Source organism: Schistocerca nitens, chromosome 1 (assembly GCF_023898315.1).
Source record: "Schistocerca nitens isolate TAMUIC-IGC-003100 chromosome 1, iqSchNite1.1, whole genome shotgun sequence".
Lineage (NCBI taxonomy): Eukaryota > Metazoa > Arthropoda > Insecta > Orthoptera > Acrididae > Schistocerca > Schistocerca nitens.
This window is the reverse complement of record NC_064614.1, coordinates 382,956,121-382,970,668: the sequence shown is the minus strand read 5'-3', so window position 1 is coordinate 382,970,668 and position 14,548 is coordinate 382,956,121. Positions and strand designations below refer to the sequence as shown.

Sequence of the window (14,548 nt, the reverse complement as noted above, 5' to 3'; positions counted from 1 at the left end):
CTACTTCTCACTTTAAATCGCCGCCAAAAATGTTAGAAATGGGTGTTGGAAAATGTGAAGAAATAAGAAAAGAAACCACTATTGTAAGGAAAGTTGCAGCACATAGAGAAATCAAAATAACTTTTAGGGAATTTAAAAGAAATGTGCAACATTAAGAGTAAAAAGGAATTTCATTGTTGAATTCAGAACAGAGAGAGAAGATTTATGGCAAGAGTCCATTAATTGCCTGTATTTTGTTCACCTCATCATCTTGTTAGGAAGTTTAGCATATTGGGAAGTCAACTTTTATTCTAACAGCGTTTATCTATTACGTGTAATTGTGGAACATCTCCCCATTGAGTGAACTGATGCAATATATCAGATTTTCTCAGCGTGATTAATTAGTGGTGCACTTTTGGGTGTACACTCAAGTTCCAGATTACTGAGATGAACAAGCTGTAAGAGTACAGCAGAGGGAGGTCGAGGTCAAACTTGGGGATAGTTAATAGCAGTGTGATACTATCAATACTTCACTGTCTGGCTGGGGTCCAAACAGTGAGAGAGAAAAAAAACTTAATCTTTGCAGATTCATTTAGGAACATAACAGAAGAACTACTGACTAGAAGAAGAGATAGGCTGATAGGAAGCATTTTAAGACAAAACTATCACCATGGTACTTGAGGTCACTACAGAAAGGTAAAAATTGTAAGGGAAGACAGAGTTTGGAATAGATACAACAAATACTTGAGGACAGTGGAGGGAAGTGTACTCTGAGGTCAACAGATGGTGAGGAATTCATGGCAAGCTGCATCAGACCAGTCAGTAATTGAAGGAAGGGTCAGCCATAAAGGTGTAACTTGTACTACCTTCCAATCCATACTAAGAGCCCAAAAGCAATTCCTAGTGAGGCAACAGTTATTAATTTTAAACAAAGCCAATGTCACTGTCGCAGAGTCATCTCCCATTATGTCAGAGCCCTTGAGGAGGATGCCATTATCTCTGACATCCCTACACTGCTGGTGTAAGCTTTACTCAGGGCATTATTAGCACTCCTTCTAGATAAAAGGGAGGAGGCATTCTGTAGCCTAACTGAGCAGCAACACAGAGACAGAGACAACTGAATCCTCAATGGACTGTGACATAGTTAATAGTGTTTATAGGTAATATTAACAATTCAAAAGCCTTGGCCATTATGTCTTACACTAGTCCTGGTCAACCTGTCTGCTCTTTTTACAAGCTGTACCTATGAAACGATTTCCACTATTTCCATGGAGGGCTTTATTCTGTATTTTCTACTGTTTGACTTGAGCTCCTTAGCTCATCATGTGTATTTACAATTTTGATGCCATGTAATTTATGTGACTTCCTTCTGAAGAAGGTACCCTTAGTAGTACTGAAACCTGGTCAAGAAATTTACATTAAACTTATGCAACTGGTTGGCTGTATATTTTATATGCTGAAGCTTTAGTTTCAGTTTTATTTGATGTGGTTTATGTGCTATGTCATAAGTACTGGTAATTGTCTCAATCCTGCCTATGAACTGACTATGATATTTTTAGTAACAAACAAGTATCAAAAGATAATGAATAAAATTTCATTTTAAAATACAGGCTGATATTTCCCTGACTTAATTTGCACACAACATCAGTTTTTATTGTGAATATAGTCAATTAGATACAGAATAAACATCATAAAGAGAAAGTTACAGAAGATTTAACATCAACAGGATCATTTGCTTCACAAGAACTGGAAATGACTCTATGATTTTATGGGTTACTAAACAGTTAAAATATTCACAAAGTATGACAGCATTGTGTTGATGCAAAATTTCCATGTTGCTCTTTGGTCACAGTTGGCTTGAAATGTTTATCACAAAAAAGATCCTACAATCACATGTGGTTTGTTTGTCATTGTTTTACATTGTAATTATTCATAACTGTATCTTACTAACTCAGAAGTCATTTTCTGAGTTGTTCAATCTATTGACTTATGCTGGAATTGATTTTAAATTATCACTTTGTCAGTGTTAGTTAGTTAGTTTCTTATGTTTACATCAATAATATTTTCTGTAAATTGAGATTTATTTTTTCACATACAAACAATATTGTTTTCTAATCCAGGGAAATTTTTCATAAATTCATATAAAATGACTGGTAAAATCGGAGATGGAAGCAATCAGTTGTACTGCAAAATTACAGACAAGAATTACCTGCAAATAAAAGTTCTGAGAAAAAGTACATTAACTGCCCTGATAACAAACATTCAGTGTCTCCCCTAAGAACCACTAGGTGCACAGTCATTGGAGAGTTTGACAATTTTGCTTTTAGGACACATTAAGTAGAATCAGCCTATGTGTTAAAAAGTGCCCAGTAGAGCACTGCATCTGTATGGAAAAACCACATGAGTAGCATTTGCTGCCCATCATTTGCTTTGCATGTGTTGCAGAAGTACACAGCCTGCAGTTTCTGCATTCAGTATCATGTGGTTTCACTCAACATCACATGACACTCTCTCACTGAGTGCGGGGCGACAGGTAGGCTTGTGGTTCAACCATGCAACCAAGGGAACATGGTTTCTACACAGTTTCATCACAATATAGTGGCACTAATGGCCCTGACAAGCATTGGGATGCATTTAGAATTATAATTTTTCTTTGGCATATAATCTTTATTTCTTCCTACTGAGAGCATGTGTGCTGTGGAGCCTGCATCTGAGTTTCACCAAATATTAGCACTGCAGCTGAATATGTTGATGTATGATGAGATGTAAAGTGATAATCAAATATTCAGTGATATTGAAGGTCACTGATTTAACTGTGGAATTTTAAATTTGTGTGAATGAAAGCAGACAAAATAATGTTCACATTTAGTCTGCACATGAAAATCATAATGATAAAGAGATATATTTTTTACAGAACAAACGAAAAAGATTTATAGTGATGAGCATGACAACTGATAATAATTGTCTCCTTTTCTGATAATTAACAAAGGAACTTCAGTTACACTGCAGGCTCTCACGACTAAATTCTGCAGATGAGTTAATACGAGTCCTTACAGTTGATAATATTAGCTACAATTAATGGAAGAAGAAAGAAGTGCAAGGTTTCATAAAAAGCAGAGATGAGAATTATTTGAATAAATTTCTAAATGAATAGTTATTCAGATATGTAGATAATTCAAACAGATTTATTTGTGAATGACTTACTTGTAACTTAAATAACAAATAATGTAGAATGAAACTGTCTTTTCTTTGTTTCCTACTTCTACAGAAATCTATAAGCAGTCCATTTTCCCTCGGCTCAGTGCATTTTCCATTTGATAAATAACTTATTAATGGTTTGAACAGAAATGTGGCTCAGTGGATTAAGTTCCAGGTTACAAAACTTAAGATTTGGGGTTTGATCCCCCATTGGTCCTACAATTTTCTTTGTCACTTATCACTTTTTTCACCACTAACAATGTGAAAAATACCAAGTCAAATTGCACTGTATTTTGAAGTACATGCTGAAATGTAGGTCTTCCTCTAACTGGCTTTCAAGTTGGTACAGAGGCACACCACCATCCCTAGTTAATTGCTACAATATTCAAACCAACCTTTGGGCTGAGCACAGCTTTACTTGGACCACAGCATTACAAATGCAACATAAGAAACTTAAAGGCAGATGGCCTTCGCAGTTGCACTACCACTACCAATACTACCAATATAGACCAATTCAACTGTCTCTGCATCTGTCAGTGTGAACCCCCCTCCCTCCCTCCATCGCTCCTGCTGCTAACGTGTGCAAGCATTCTATGTTCACAGCAAAAGATCAGAATGTAGTAACCAATAGAAGTTTTTAATCTGCAACACCTTTCTTACACTGCTAACACTATCAAAGATGGGTGTCCTTGATATGGGTTCGCCCAGAAAGTAATGCACCACATTATTTTTCTTCAATAATCTTTTATTGAACGTAATGAGAATTACACACACAAAGGAATGGTGTTTTAGCTACACACCCTATTTTTCCATTAATCTCCATCCCGTTCTATATGGCCTTCCACCAGCATGACTTTGTTTCAAGCAGTTCCCCAACTGAAAATATATCAGCAATTATGCCATTTCTTAGGCATGATTAATTTCTACAAGTGCCACCTACCATGAGCAGTGGTGGCCCAGGCACCGTTCACAGAAGGCTTTCCGACAACACTTCACAAGGAAAATGCCCCATCATGTGGACACCTGAAATGTTGTCTGCTTTCCATAAAGTTAAATCCTCCTCGCAAGAGGTAGTACTTCTCGCTCATCTATTCCCTTCAGCATCACTGGCTGTTGTCATAGGTGTTTGCCAGGGGGCAAAAGCCACAGTGCTGGAACAGGAGGTAAAAGGACCATGGCAGCCCCTTGTTTTTTTTCGTAAGATGTCTAACACACTTACTACATGGAGTGCTTACAACCATGAACTGTTAGCAGTCTTTGAAGCATTTAGACATTTCTGACCAAAAGTTGATGCATGTCACTTTACTGTCTTTACAAACCATAAACATTTTTCTTTGGTGTTTAACAATCCTGCAATTCCTACTCTCCTCAGCAGTTTCACCAGTTAGAATTCATCATGCAAATCAGTACAGAATTTTGTCACCTGTGATGAGCTGACGATATATTTGGAAACTACTTTTCAGTAATCAGTGTGCTCACTGCAAGAGTGAATCTGACCCAGCTTGGCTATGGCACAAGAAATGGTTGAGGACTTATTTGAGTGGCTTTTGAAGCAAATGACAAGAAACAAGAATCTATGGACAACTTCATATTCTGGTGTAATGTTTTGCATAGCCACCTTGAACTTTAATTGTAGGAAGATGGTAACAGAAAGACACGTTTGGCTGGGAGTATGATGTGATTGTCATTTGTGGGTTAAGTTGTGCTTGCTTTGTGAGTCAGCCAAAGTTGAAATGCCTTGTCCAAAAGCCTCTTGGTTCCTTCTTTATTCATGTAGACCTCATAGAACCACTACCCCCAGCACAAAGACTCAAATATATTCTTATGGACAGTAATAGATGTACTTGCTGGGTTGAAGCCACACCTGTTATGGACATTACTGCAGAGACAGTTGCACAAGGTGGTTTGAACATGGATTTTGAGGTTTTGGTGTCTGAAAGATGTGACAACAGATCAAGACTGATTGACAATTTGAGTCTTCTTTGTTCAATGAACTAGCTGCTTTATGTGGTTTCACTCATCATAATTCCACCAGCTACCATCTGACAAGCAACAGCGTGATGGATTTCTGGCACAGAGCACTCAAGTTGGCATTAAAGTGTCATAAATCTTGCCAGTTGACAGAACTACCAGTGGTACCACTTGGGCTGTGGACTGCTTTCAAAACCAACCTCACTACTTCAGCAGCAGAAATGGTGTACAATGAAATCCTGAGACTTCTGTCAGATTTTTTTTCCATAGAACAAGGACATAAACTTCAAGATCCTTACTCATTGGTGCTACAAACTCAGAACTGCATTACAAATATCTGACCATCAATGGCATCTTGCCATATAAAACCACCCATTTTTCTGTATACGGATTGACTCAATGTACCCCTGCCATGCTCCATTCAGATGTAGCATCCTTGCAACTAGCTTATACTGGCCCCTTTCCAATTTTAGAAAAAGATGCTCACACAATGACACAATTATTGCCAAGCCAAACAGGGTTTCCACTGAACAGGGAAAATCAGCATATCTCCTTCTATGAGAGGACACTGTGTAGTGACAGCCTCTCTATAGGCCCACAGCTACTCCTAGACTTTCTCCCACTGACAAAGTCCCCACATCAACTGCTCCATATGTCACCCTGCCATCATCATTAATGGAGTCAGCCACTGCAGGCACTCACATATCAACACGCACTTTTCCTCTCAATGAGCTCACACATTCACTGATACTGGTGCCTGTTTGTTTGAGAGCAGGCGGGAAATACTTCACATGTATCATTTTGTTCTAGGAGCTCCACTCTGCAGGAGAGGGGCTGTATGGGGACATAAGCAGTCGAACAAGTAGCAGAAAGTGTGGACATTCTTTGTGTCTGTGTGATGGATGAATTAACAGCATGTTTATGTGTTCTCCTTGATTTTGTGAGATCTCTCTGTTTTCACTCCTGAATATTTTTTCCTTGTTTTACATTGCTCATTAAAGTAATAACATTATCATATTTATGATTCCAGTATTCAGTTGTTGATTGTAGTCCCCACAGTGCCATGCTTAGTAAAGCACTGTAATGTTCAAATTAACGTATGGGCTGGTTGCAAATTTGCCTATATGATACATATCCGAAAAGTCTGTGAAAGAGTGTTTGTCTGAGACCAATAACATTTTAAATTATTTATGTAAGTATCCATATGCCAATGGAAAAATTTCTGACTGAGTAAAGAGTATACATGTTAATGCACATATAACATTATTATGATGTGTTTTTATGATAGGAACTGTCCTACCTGAGCTGATCAGTGAATGCACTGCCATTATTTCATAAGCCTTCACTTTGGCTTTGTGCATAGCTGTCTGAAATGCTAAATGAAGCAACAGTTTTTTCAGACTACCTTACAAGGCTCACCTAGTCTGGCTAAAACCCACACATCACCTGCTGCAATCCAAGGAATGGGCTGGAGCATATGTGGTGATTGCACCCTGCCTTCTAGTATTAATTCCTGGGCAATGCCATACTGAATGCTTGTGCCATACATGAAATACACTGTACATAATTTTAGTTTTAATTCTAGCTGAAGCCCTATTTTCTAACTTAGCTTATTAAGTTTAATATTACCAGCAAAATGAAAGTGGATGAGATATGACCCATTAACGAGAATTAATTCTTCATTTAGCCTATTTTTTATGTGAAAATTCTCTTTTGGTCTGCTAAGAACAGTTCTACATCTACATCTATACTCCGCGAGCCACCTTACGGTGTGTGGCGGAGGGTACTTATTGTACCACTATCTGATCCCCCCTTCTCTGTTCCATTCACGAATTGTGCGTGGGAAGAATGACTACTTGTAAGTCTCCGTATTTGCTCTAATTTCTCGGATCTTTTCGTTGTGATCATTACGCGAGATTACGCTATGCAGTCTCCTTGCCCGAAGAACCTTTCAATTCTGAATTTCTGACTGTGTAAGCTGTAGCACTCTCTCATTAATAGCATTGGCTGTTTTTATACATTTTGTTTAAACTGATTCAGAAACATTCTGAAAACATATGATACACAAATTAAATGGAAATTTATTCTCATTTTTTAATTCTATTTTTCTGTTCATGGGTTGCAAGCAATTTATTTTGCACCTTTTCAGTCAGCTTATTTCTGTGTTTCATTAAAATCCAATGCTTTTTAAAGTAGCTGATGATGATACTTTTAGCAAATATCTTTTATTATATGGGGAAGTGGCTGATACATCTGACAACAGGTAGGCAGTTGTACAAGAATCTGAAGTTGTCTTTCGAAGCATTTATTATCCAGGACGTTTATCAGCAACAAAGATAATGACATCTGGAAGTAATGTTACATTAAGTGTATGTAGTCACCTGGTGCTGATTGTGTTTCTACAGAAACTTTTGGAGCTGGAGGCAAAGCAGTTTTTAGAATTTATGCAAAGGACAGCAAAACCCCAAATCTTCAAACATGCTGTAACTGTTCTACTTCACAAAAAGTGAAACATGAAGACATAAAAAAATGTAAACATATATGCCTTCTCTCCATATCCTGCTTGCATTTGAATAATTCTGTTATGTTCACTGCAGTGGGAAAACGCAGTCTAATGGTAAATAAAATCTAGTACTACAAATTGTCCATGGATGCATTAGTCTCACCTCCTGCTGGATAAACACCTTCTTCTGTTGTAACACTGGTGACCCAAGGCAAATCTTGAATAGAACCTTCAGCCATGAGTTCCACTGGCTGTTTAGCCAAAAATGGGGTGCTTCCTGCTGTTTCAACAGTTGGTCCAAATGGGGTAAAGGGATTGTATCGCCACATCTAAGAAAAAAGTAAAGTAGACTGTAGTACCACACTCAAAAAATAAGAATATTTATTACCAGTTAGTCCAAGTCTTACTTTCATCAAGTATAAGTACACACACACATTTGACTTTAAACTCCCCACCTTCATCAGTACACATCAGTCTAGGAATTAACTTACATACTTCAATGTGAATCTGTGCATATTTACTCATTTGTGGTAATTTTTATATTACTTGGATAGAAAAATATCTTTCAATTTTTTATTGACTGCATGTTCTTGATGACAATTTCACTTAGAATATGTGTATGGAACATTAGCATAACAGGTCCTTTGTAAACATAAATTACGTATTTATCTTTTCCTGTCGTATTTCAGAGCTTTGAGAATTGCCTCACTATAGGTTTACAGTAGTGTCTGTCCTCCCCAAAACTGAAATCTGTGATTACAGAATGGATAATAAATTTATTTAGTTCTTACAAAAGCCCAAGAAAGGTTAAGTACTCTCAAGAATTCTAAAATAACTATAGAGAGTGAATACAATTTTTAAAAAATGAATAAAAAAGATTGTGACTTTATGCTTCATAGACAAGGACAGAAATTAGGTATGAGGAATGCTTTGGGGAATGAAGACCAGCCAGTGGGATTGGTGTAAGTTAGAGAGAAACAAGACAGACATTGTTAGGAATGGTGGAATGAAATAAAGTCCTAGCTTATGTAATATAGGCACTGAATAGCTTGTGAGTCTTGTTTGTTGGTTGCTTGACGATAGGTGACTGAGCTTAAATGGGTGTAGACTAGCCAAAATACAAATGGAAGTGCAAATACCTGCTGAGCATATAGTATCGCAAGGTCTGCGTCTGCAGAAATTGAAGCATCACAATTCACTGATTGTAAGGACAGACCATGATACCATAGCAGATGAGAAAGAGTGTCACAGAAATGATGAGATTTGTGTATGTACTTACTGCCATAATTTGTGTTAGCCAGTGTTGGATTAATGAAGGTAAAACTGTTATGAACAAACATTTATTTGAATGTCTCTTCTTACAATACATTTTTAGATGCTTTTCTGTTCTGTAAAGCATAACAGGTAGCCATTTTGATTGCATAAGACACTATGAATTGAAAAGGTAAAAGTAATTTGGACAATGTTGTGGATGGGACTCTGCAGCTGTGAACTTGACACAGACTATTGTAAAGTCACATACGTGACGATTTGTGGTTGCTATCCGCAACAACAAAGATAGGTTACTTGGTTGGGTTAAGCATATTTTTTGCTACAACTTAACAATTACAGCTGAATTCATGATGGGATATACGGGGCATGACAAATGGATAAATGAGTGAATAAAACATGAATATGTTAGTGATGACAATATTATGCTGTGGGTGATATTTCACTGGACTCCACTGGGATGTAACAGAGGGCACTTAGGGCCTAGTCCAACATTTTTATAATGAGTTGCATCACCTCAGGCTAAATGCTTTCAGTATGAGAAACCATATTTGTTAACTGAACATTTTCATATACCATAAGACCACAAGTACATGAATATAATTCACAGTTGATGTTATGATCCAAAATACAATAGCTATCAGCCATCTCAGAAACTTAAGGATACCACACAATGACACTATGCAAAGGGCAGGTCTTTTCCTCATAAAAACATACTTGTATATTTATATATGCATTTTGAGCATATATATTTCATTGTATTGTCAAGATAAATCTTATATGTTTGTGAGGTGATCCCTGGATCAATAAATAATGAAATTACTAAGTGCCATCTTATGGGTTCACAAACCAGCTTTTCATAATTTGCACAGTTTGCCTAACAAATGTTTAATAATGTTCATATACAGTGAAGAAAAAAATTGCAACACCAAAATGTAATTAATGTAGAGCAATGAAATTTCAGAATAAATTTCTCTGGGTAACATATTTAAGTGATTAACATTGTAAGATCACAGTTTAATGTCAGTGTGATATAAACCACTGCAACTATGAAATGCTCATACATTAATAACCAGTAAAAGCACCAGAATGTTGAATGCAAGCATGCAAACATTCATGAATTGTGTTGTACATGTGTCAGATGTCAGTTTGTAGGATGGAGTTCCATGCCTGTTGCACTTTTTTGGTCAATACAGGGACAGTTAATGCTGTTTCTGGATGACACTGAAGTTGTCATCCAGTGGTGTCCTGTACGTGCTCGATTGTCGACAGGTATAGTGATTGAGCATGCCAAGGCATCATGTTGACACTCACTAGAGCATATTGGGTTACAACAGTTGTATGTGAGTGAGCATTATCCTATTGGAAAACACCTCCTGGATACTGTTTATGAATGGCAGCACAACAGCTCAAATCACCACATTGACACTCAAATTTGCAATCGGGATGCGTAGGATAATCATGAGAGTACTCCTACTCTCATACAAAATTGCACCCAAGATCATAACTCCAGATGTAGGTCCAGTGCATCCAACAAGCAGGCAGGTTGGTTCAGGCCCTCAACTGGCCTCCTTCTAGCCAGCACTCGGCCATCACTGGCACCGAGGTACAAACGGCTTTTATTAGAAAACACAAAAGAGCTCCACTCTGACCTCCAATGAGCTCACGCTTGACATCATTGAAGTGACAAATGGCGGTGGTTTGGGTTCAGTAGAATGCTCACTACATGGCATCTGGCTTGGAGCTGTCCTTGAAGTAATTGAACTGTTACAGTTTGTTGTGTCACCCTGTCACCAAATGCTGCTCAAATTGCTGCTGCAGATGTAGTACAATCTGCCAGAGCTATACACTGAACACAATAGCATTCCCTCTTAATAGTGCCATGTGGTCATCCGGAGCCCAGTCTTCTTGCAACCACACATTCTTGTGACCACCTGCAACCATACATTCTTGTGAGCACTGCTGCAAGCAGTCATGTACAGTGGCTACATACCTGCATTCCTGCCAAGTCTTTCTGCAGTATTGCAGAAAGAAAATCCAGCTTCTTAGAGCCCTTGTACATGACGTCATTCAAAATCAGTGAGATAACTAATGCTCACAAGCATAGCAGCATGAATTTTAAGCAAACCTGACTTTTATCCTCTCATAGCAGTGCTACTAGTGCCACTCTTATTCAAATGGTGCAAAATCTGAATAGACATTGTCTTTCAGATGTAGAGAAACTGCTACCAACTTTTGTTATGTAGGATAACTTCTTCTTGTTGTTGCGATTTTTTGTCAGTGTGTATTACCAACTTCAAAATCAATTTCACAACAGGCAGAAGATGTTTTGTGGCAACTGATAGCTTAACATGTTATTAGCAAATGTACATAACACTCAGGTTAATTAATGTACAAACACTAATGTGACTCTGGTTACCACTAGTTTCACAAATAATTTTTAATGCAAGAATGTATTTATGCTTGCTTATATGGATCATACCTCTGATTGTATCATAGTAACTACAATTTCAGGAAGTTTCATTTTTATCATAAGTACTTGACCCACTAATGACTTGTCTTGCCTAGACCTACTTTTAAGCAATCAGGCTCTGTCTGTCACAAATCGGGATGAGATAGGGAGCTAGATTTATAAATGATGAGGTCTGTCTTGTCTGGCTGATAGTATCTCATAAGGGCTGCTTTCCTGGCTTACTGGTGAAGGTGGTCAGTGGTTTTGTATGAGGAAGGGGGCTTCATGGTACAATAAAGAATAATGTGGAGGAATCGTCTTCAACAAGCTAGCAGAACTGCTAAAAGTGGTGAACAAAAGTACTATAGATGTAAAAGATGACATCATTGAGTATGCATGGAGAACTGGCTAGACACCATCAGAATGACATTCAGCATGGATCCATCTCCTACACAAAAAAGGAGATAAGTAAACTATCAACAAGTGTAGGGGTATACCCCTATGGCCTGATCCATGCAGATCCTTGCAAGAGTCCTTCAAAAATAAATTAAGATCATCTTGATAAGAAGAGTGGTAAAAACCAGGTTGTTTTGTAGAAAGGATGGTATTGTGAAGAACATATTTTCAGTCTGAAGACTGTAAAATGATGCAAGACAGTTGGAGGGTACAATAAAGACATTTATATTTGTTCAGTTTAGGAGCATACTGACTCAATAGCATTCTAACCTACAATAAAATTTAATTTTTAGTTTTTGTGAGCATGATTTCTCCCCAATTAGTTAGTTAATTAGTTTCATGTTTCATGGATCATTTGCAATGATGATCCTTACTAGTGCAGAATGAGTCATTTTATATTCACATTACAATTTACTTTGTTAATGTGGCTACTGATTTTTAGAAGTTCTTTTTGTGAGTTAGTAATTCCTAGCAGACACCTTTTACACATTACAGCTATAGAAATTCTTCTATGGTACATAAGAAGTTATCAAGAATAAATTTTTTCAACTTGTTTTCAAATTTTACTTTGCTGTCTGCCAGACATTTAATATCATTGTGTAAGTGATTAAAAATTTTGGTTGCAGCAATGTGAACCTCTTTTTCTGCTAAATACAACCTTAATGTGGCACAGTGAAAGTCATTTTATCTTCTAGTATTATAGTTATATACACCATTGTTCCTTTTGAACTGCTGTTGATTATTTACAATAAACTTCATGAGAGAATAAATATACTGTGGAGCAGTAGTCAAAATACCTAACTCCTAAAACAGGTGTCTACATGGTGATCATGGGTGAACACTACATATCGTTCTTACAGCACATTTATGAGAACTGAAGGCTTTCTTCCTCAAAGATGAGTTATGCCAGAACATTATTCAATATGCTATTACTGGCTGAAAGTATGCAAAAAAATTTCTCTGCCACTAGGAAGTCTTCTCATCAGTTTGGACTTCCATTATTTTGTTTCTTAATATGTAATCAATTTATAGAAGCATCACACAAACAAAAAGATGGGAGTTCTGAGGCTGTTGTCAAAAGCAGTAAGTGTTATTAGTGCATGATCAAATCACTGTAATATTTTCCAAAAAATTTGGCACTATTGCCAATGGCCAGAAAGTTTGAATACTTATCATTGTGACATAGTCACACATCTAGAGTGTTTGTTATCTTTGTTATGAAATACTATTTTCAGTAACAAAATTGCTCTGAAAATGGAGGTGTTAAGAAACATGACATGTTAATCTAGTTTATTATCTTTGTTATGAAATACTATTTTCAGTAATAAAATTGCTGTGAAAGTGGAGGTGTTAAGAAACATGACATGTTAATCTATCAGTCTTGAGCTTTAGATAAAAAGTATGTTCTGCAGTACCTGAAAATGTTGTGTCATCTCAACTAATTGCCTTGCTGGTCTAGCTCTTAAACACTCCAGTATTTCTTTAGAGGAATGTGTTTTACATCCCACAAGACTAGCAAGTTTGTCAGCTTTTTCTCGCTGACCTTCTGCAATTGCCCATGGAACTAGGGCTGACCCACTAAATGACATACCCCTCTGAAACAAACCTTTTCAAAATATTAATAAGTAAATTTCACCATTCTATACAGAAATAAAAATTATACTCTTTTAAAATTACTAAAAGATGGAAGAACCTTCTAAATATGAACACAAAACTAATAAATGGTGTAGGCATTAACTTTATTTTTGACAGAGGGCTTGCTGGCTGAAAGCTAACTTTCCAATAGTCTTTTTGTTATGTCTTTCTGCAACTCAGCATCTCTGCTATATGGTGAGCAGTAACTATCCTTTTCATAATATGCTTACAATAACTGGTTAAGATAGGTTTCAAATAAAAATCCTTTCATTTTAGATCTCTCATATCTCATTCATGTTATAATTTTAATTAGCTCACAAATAATAAAAATAAATACCATGAACATTAGTCATCAATATTGGTATTTGCTTTCTTGTAGTGTAATATGATCCTCTACAATTTATATCAGTGACGAGTATGATCTCCATACTGATTTTCATTTATTGTAATTTACTTAGAGGTAAGTGTTCTGCCCATGAATGATCAACCTTTGGAATCACTGAGTCTTATAATCTGTTATTACAATGTCATTAAAATATCTTGAATGGATGACAACATATAATAACAAACAACATGCTAAAAAACTTAGGTTAACATGAATATTCAGTGGCCTTACAACATTAAATTGCATTTATGAAATAAGTACGAAATTAGCAAATGACCAATACTGTCTTAATATTAATTTTCATTCACTACACATAATAACAGTTTAATAATATTTGATAGAAAATCATTATAAAATGAACTGTGAACCAGCAGTGGGAAAATAAAAGAACACATAAGTATTTTTCTCATAAGACAGCTTAGCTTATGAGAAAGAGTTAATACATGATCAATAGGAGGAAACAGACTAAAGTTTACAAAGTGATGCCTCCAAACTATAGCTGTGAGTGACTAGTAATAAGTTCTCTGTTTGAGACACAGCAGTACCTTCTCTGAATTCTCTTTCATACAATGAAAAAGATATTTAACATTGCCTCTTTGAAAAGCATTGATTACGTACCCAATTCATACCATGCTCATCCTCCCACATTTACTTTTTCATAACAGGGAAGTATCAGTCATCAAATAACATTTTTGCTTTT

At 36.6% G+C, this 14,548-nt stretch overlaps 1 protein-coding gene across 1 annotated transcript in view; it reads right to left on the bottom strand.

Annotated features, from left to right (window-relative positions):
* Window positions 1–14,548, bottom strand: part of LOC126248655 (venom carboxylesterase-6-like) — a 218,623-nt gene that overhangs the window by 71,214 nt on the left and 132,861 nt on the right. Inside the window, exons 8-9 of the mRNA XM_049949889.1 lie at window positions 13,244–13,434; window positions 7,815–7,980 (exon numbers count right to left, since the gene is read on the bottom strand). Of these exons, the coding sequence (XP_049805846.1) occupies window positions 7,815–7,980; window positions 13,244–13,434 (357 nt within the window). The remainder of the gene's footprint in view (window positions 1–7,814; window positions 7,981–13,243; window positions 13,435–14,548) is intronic.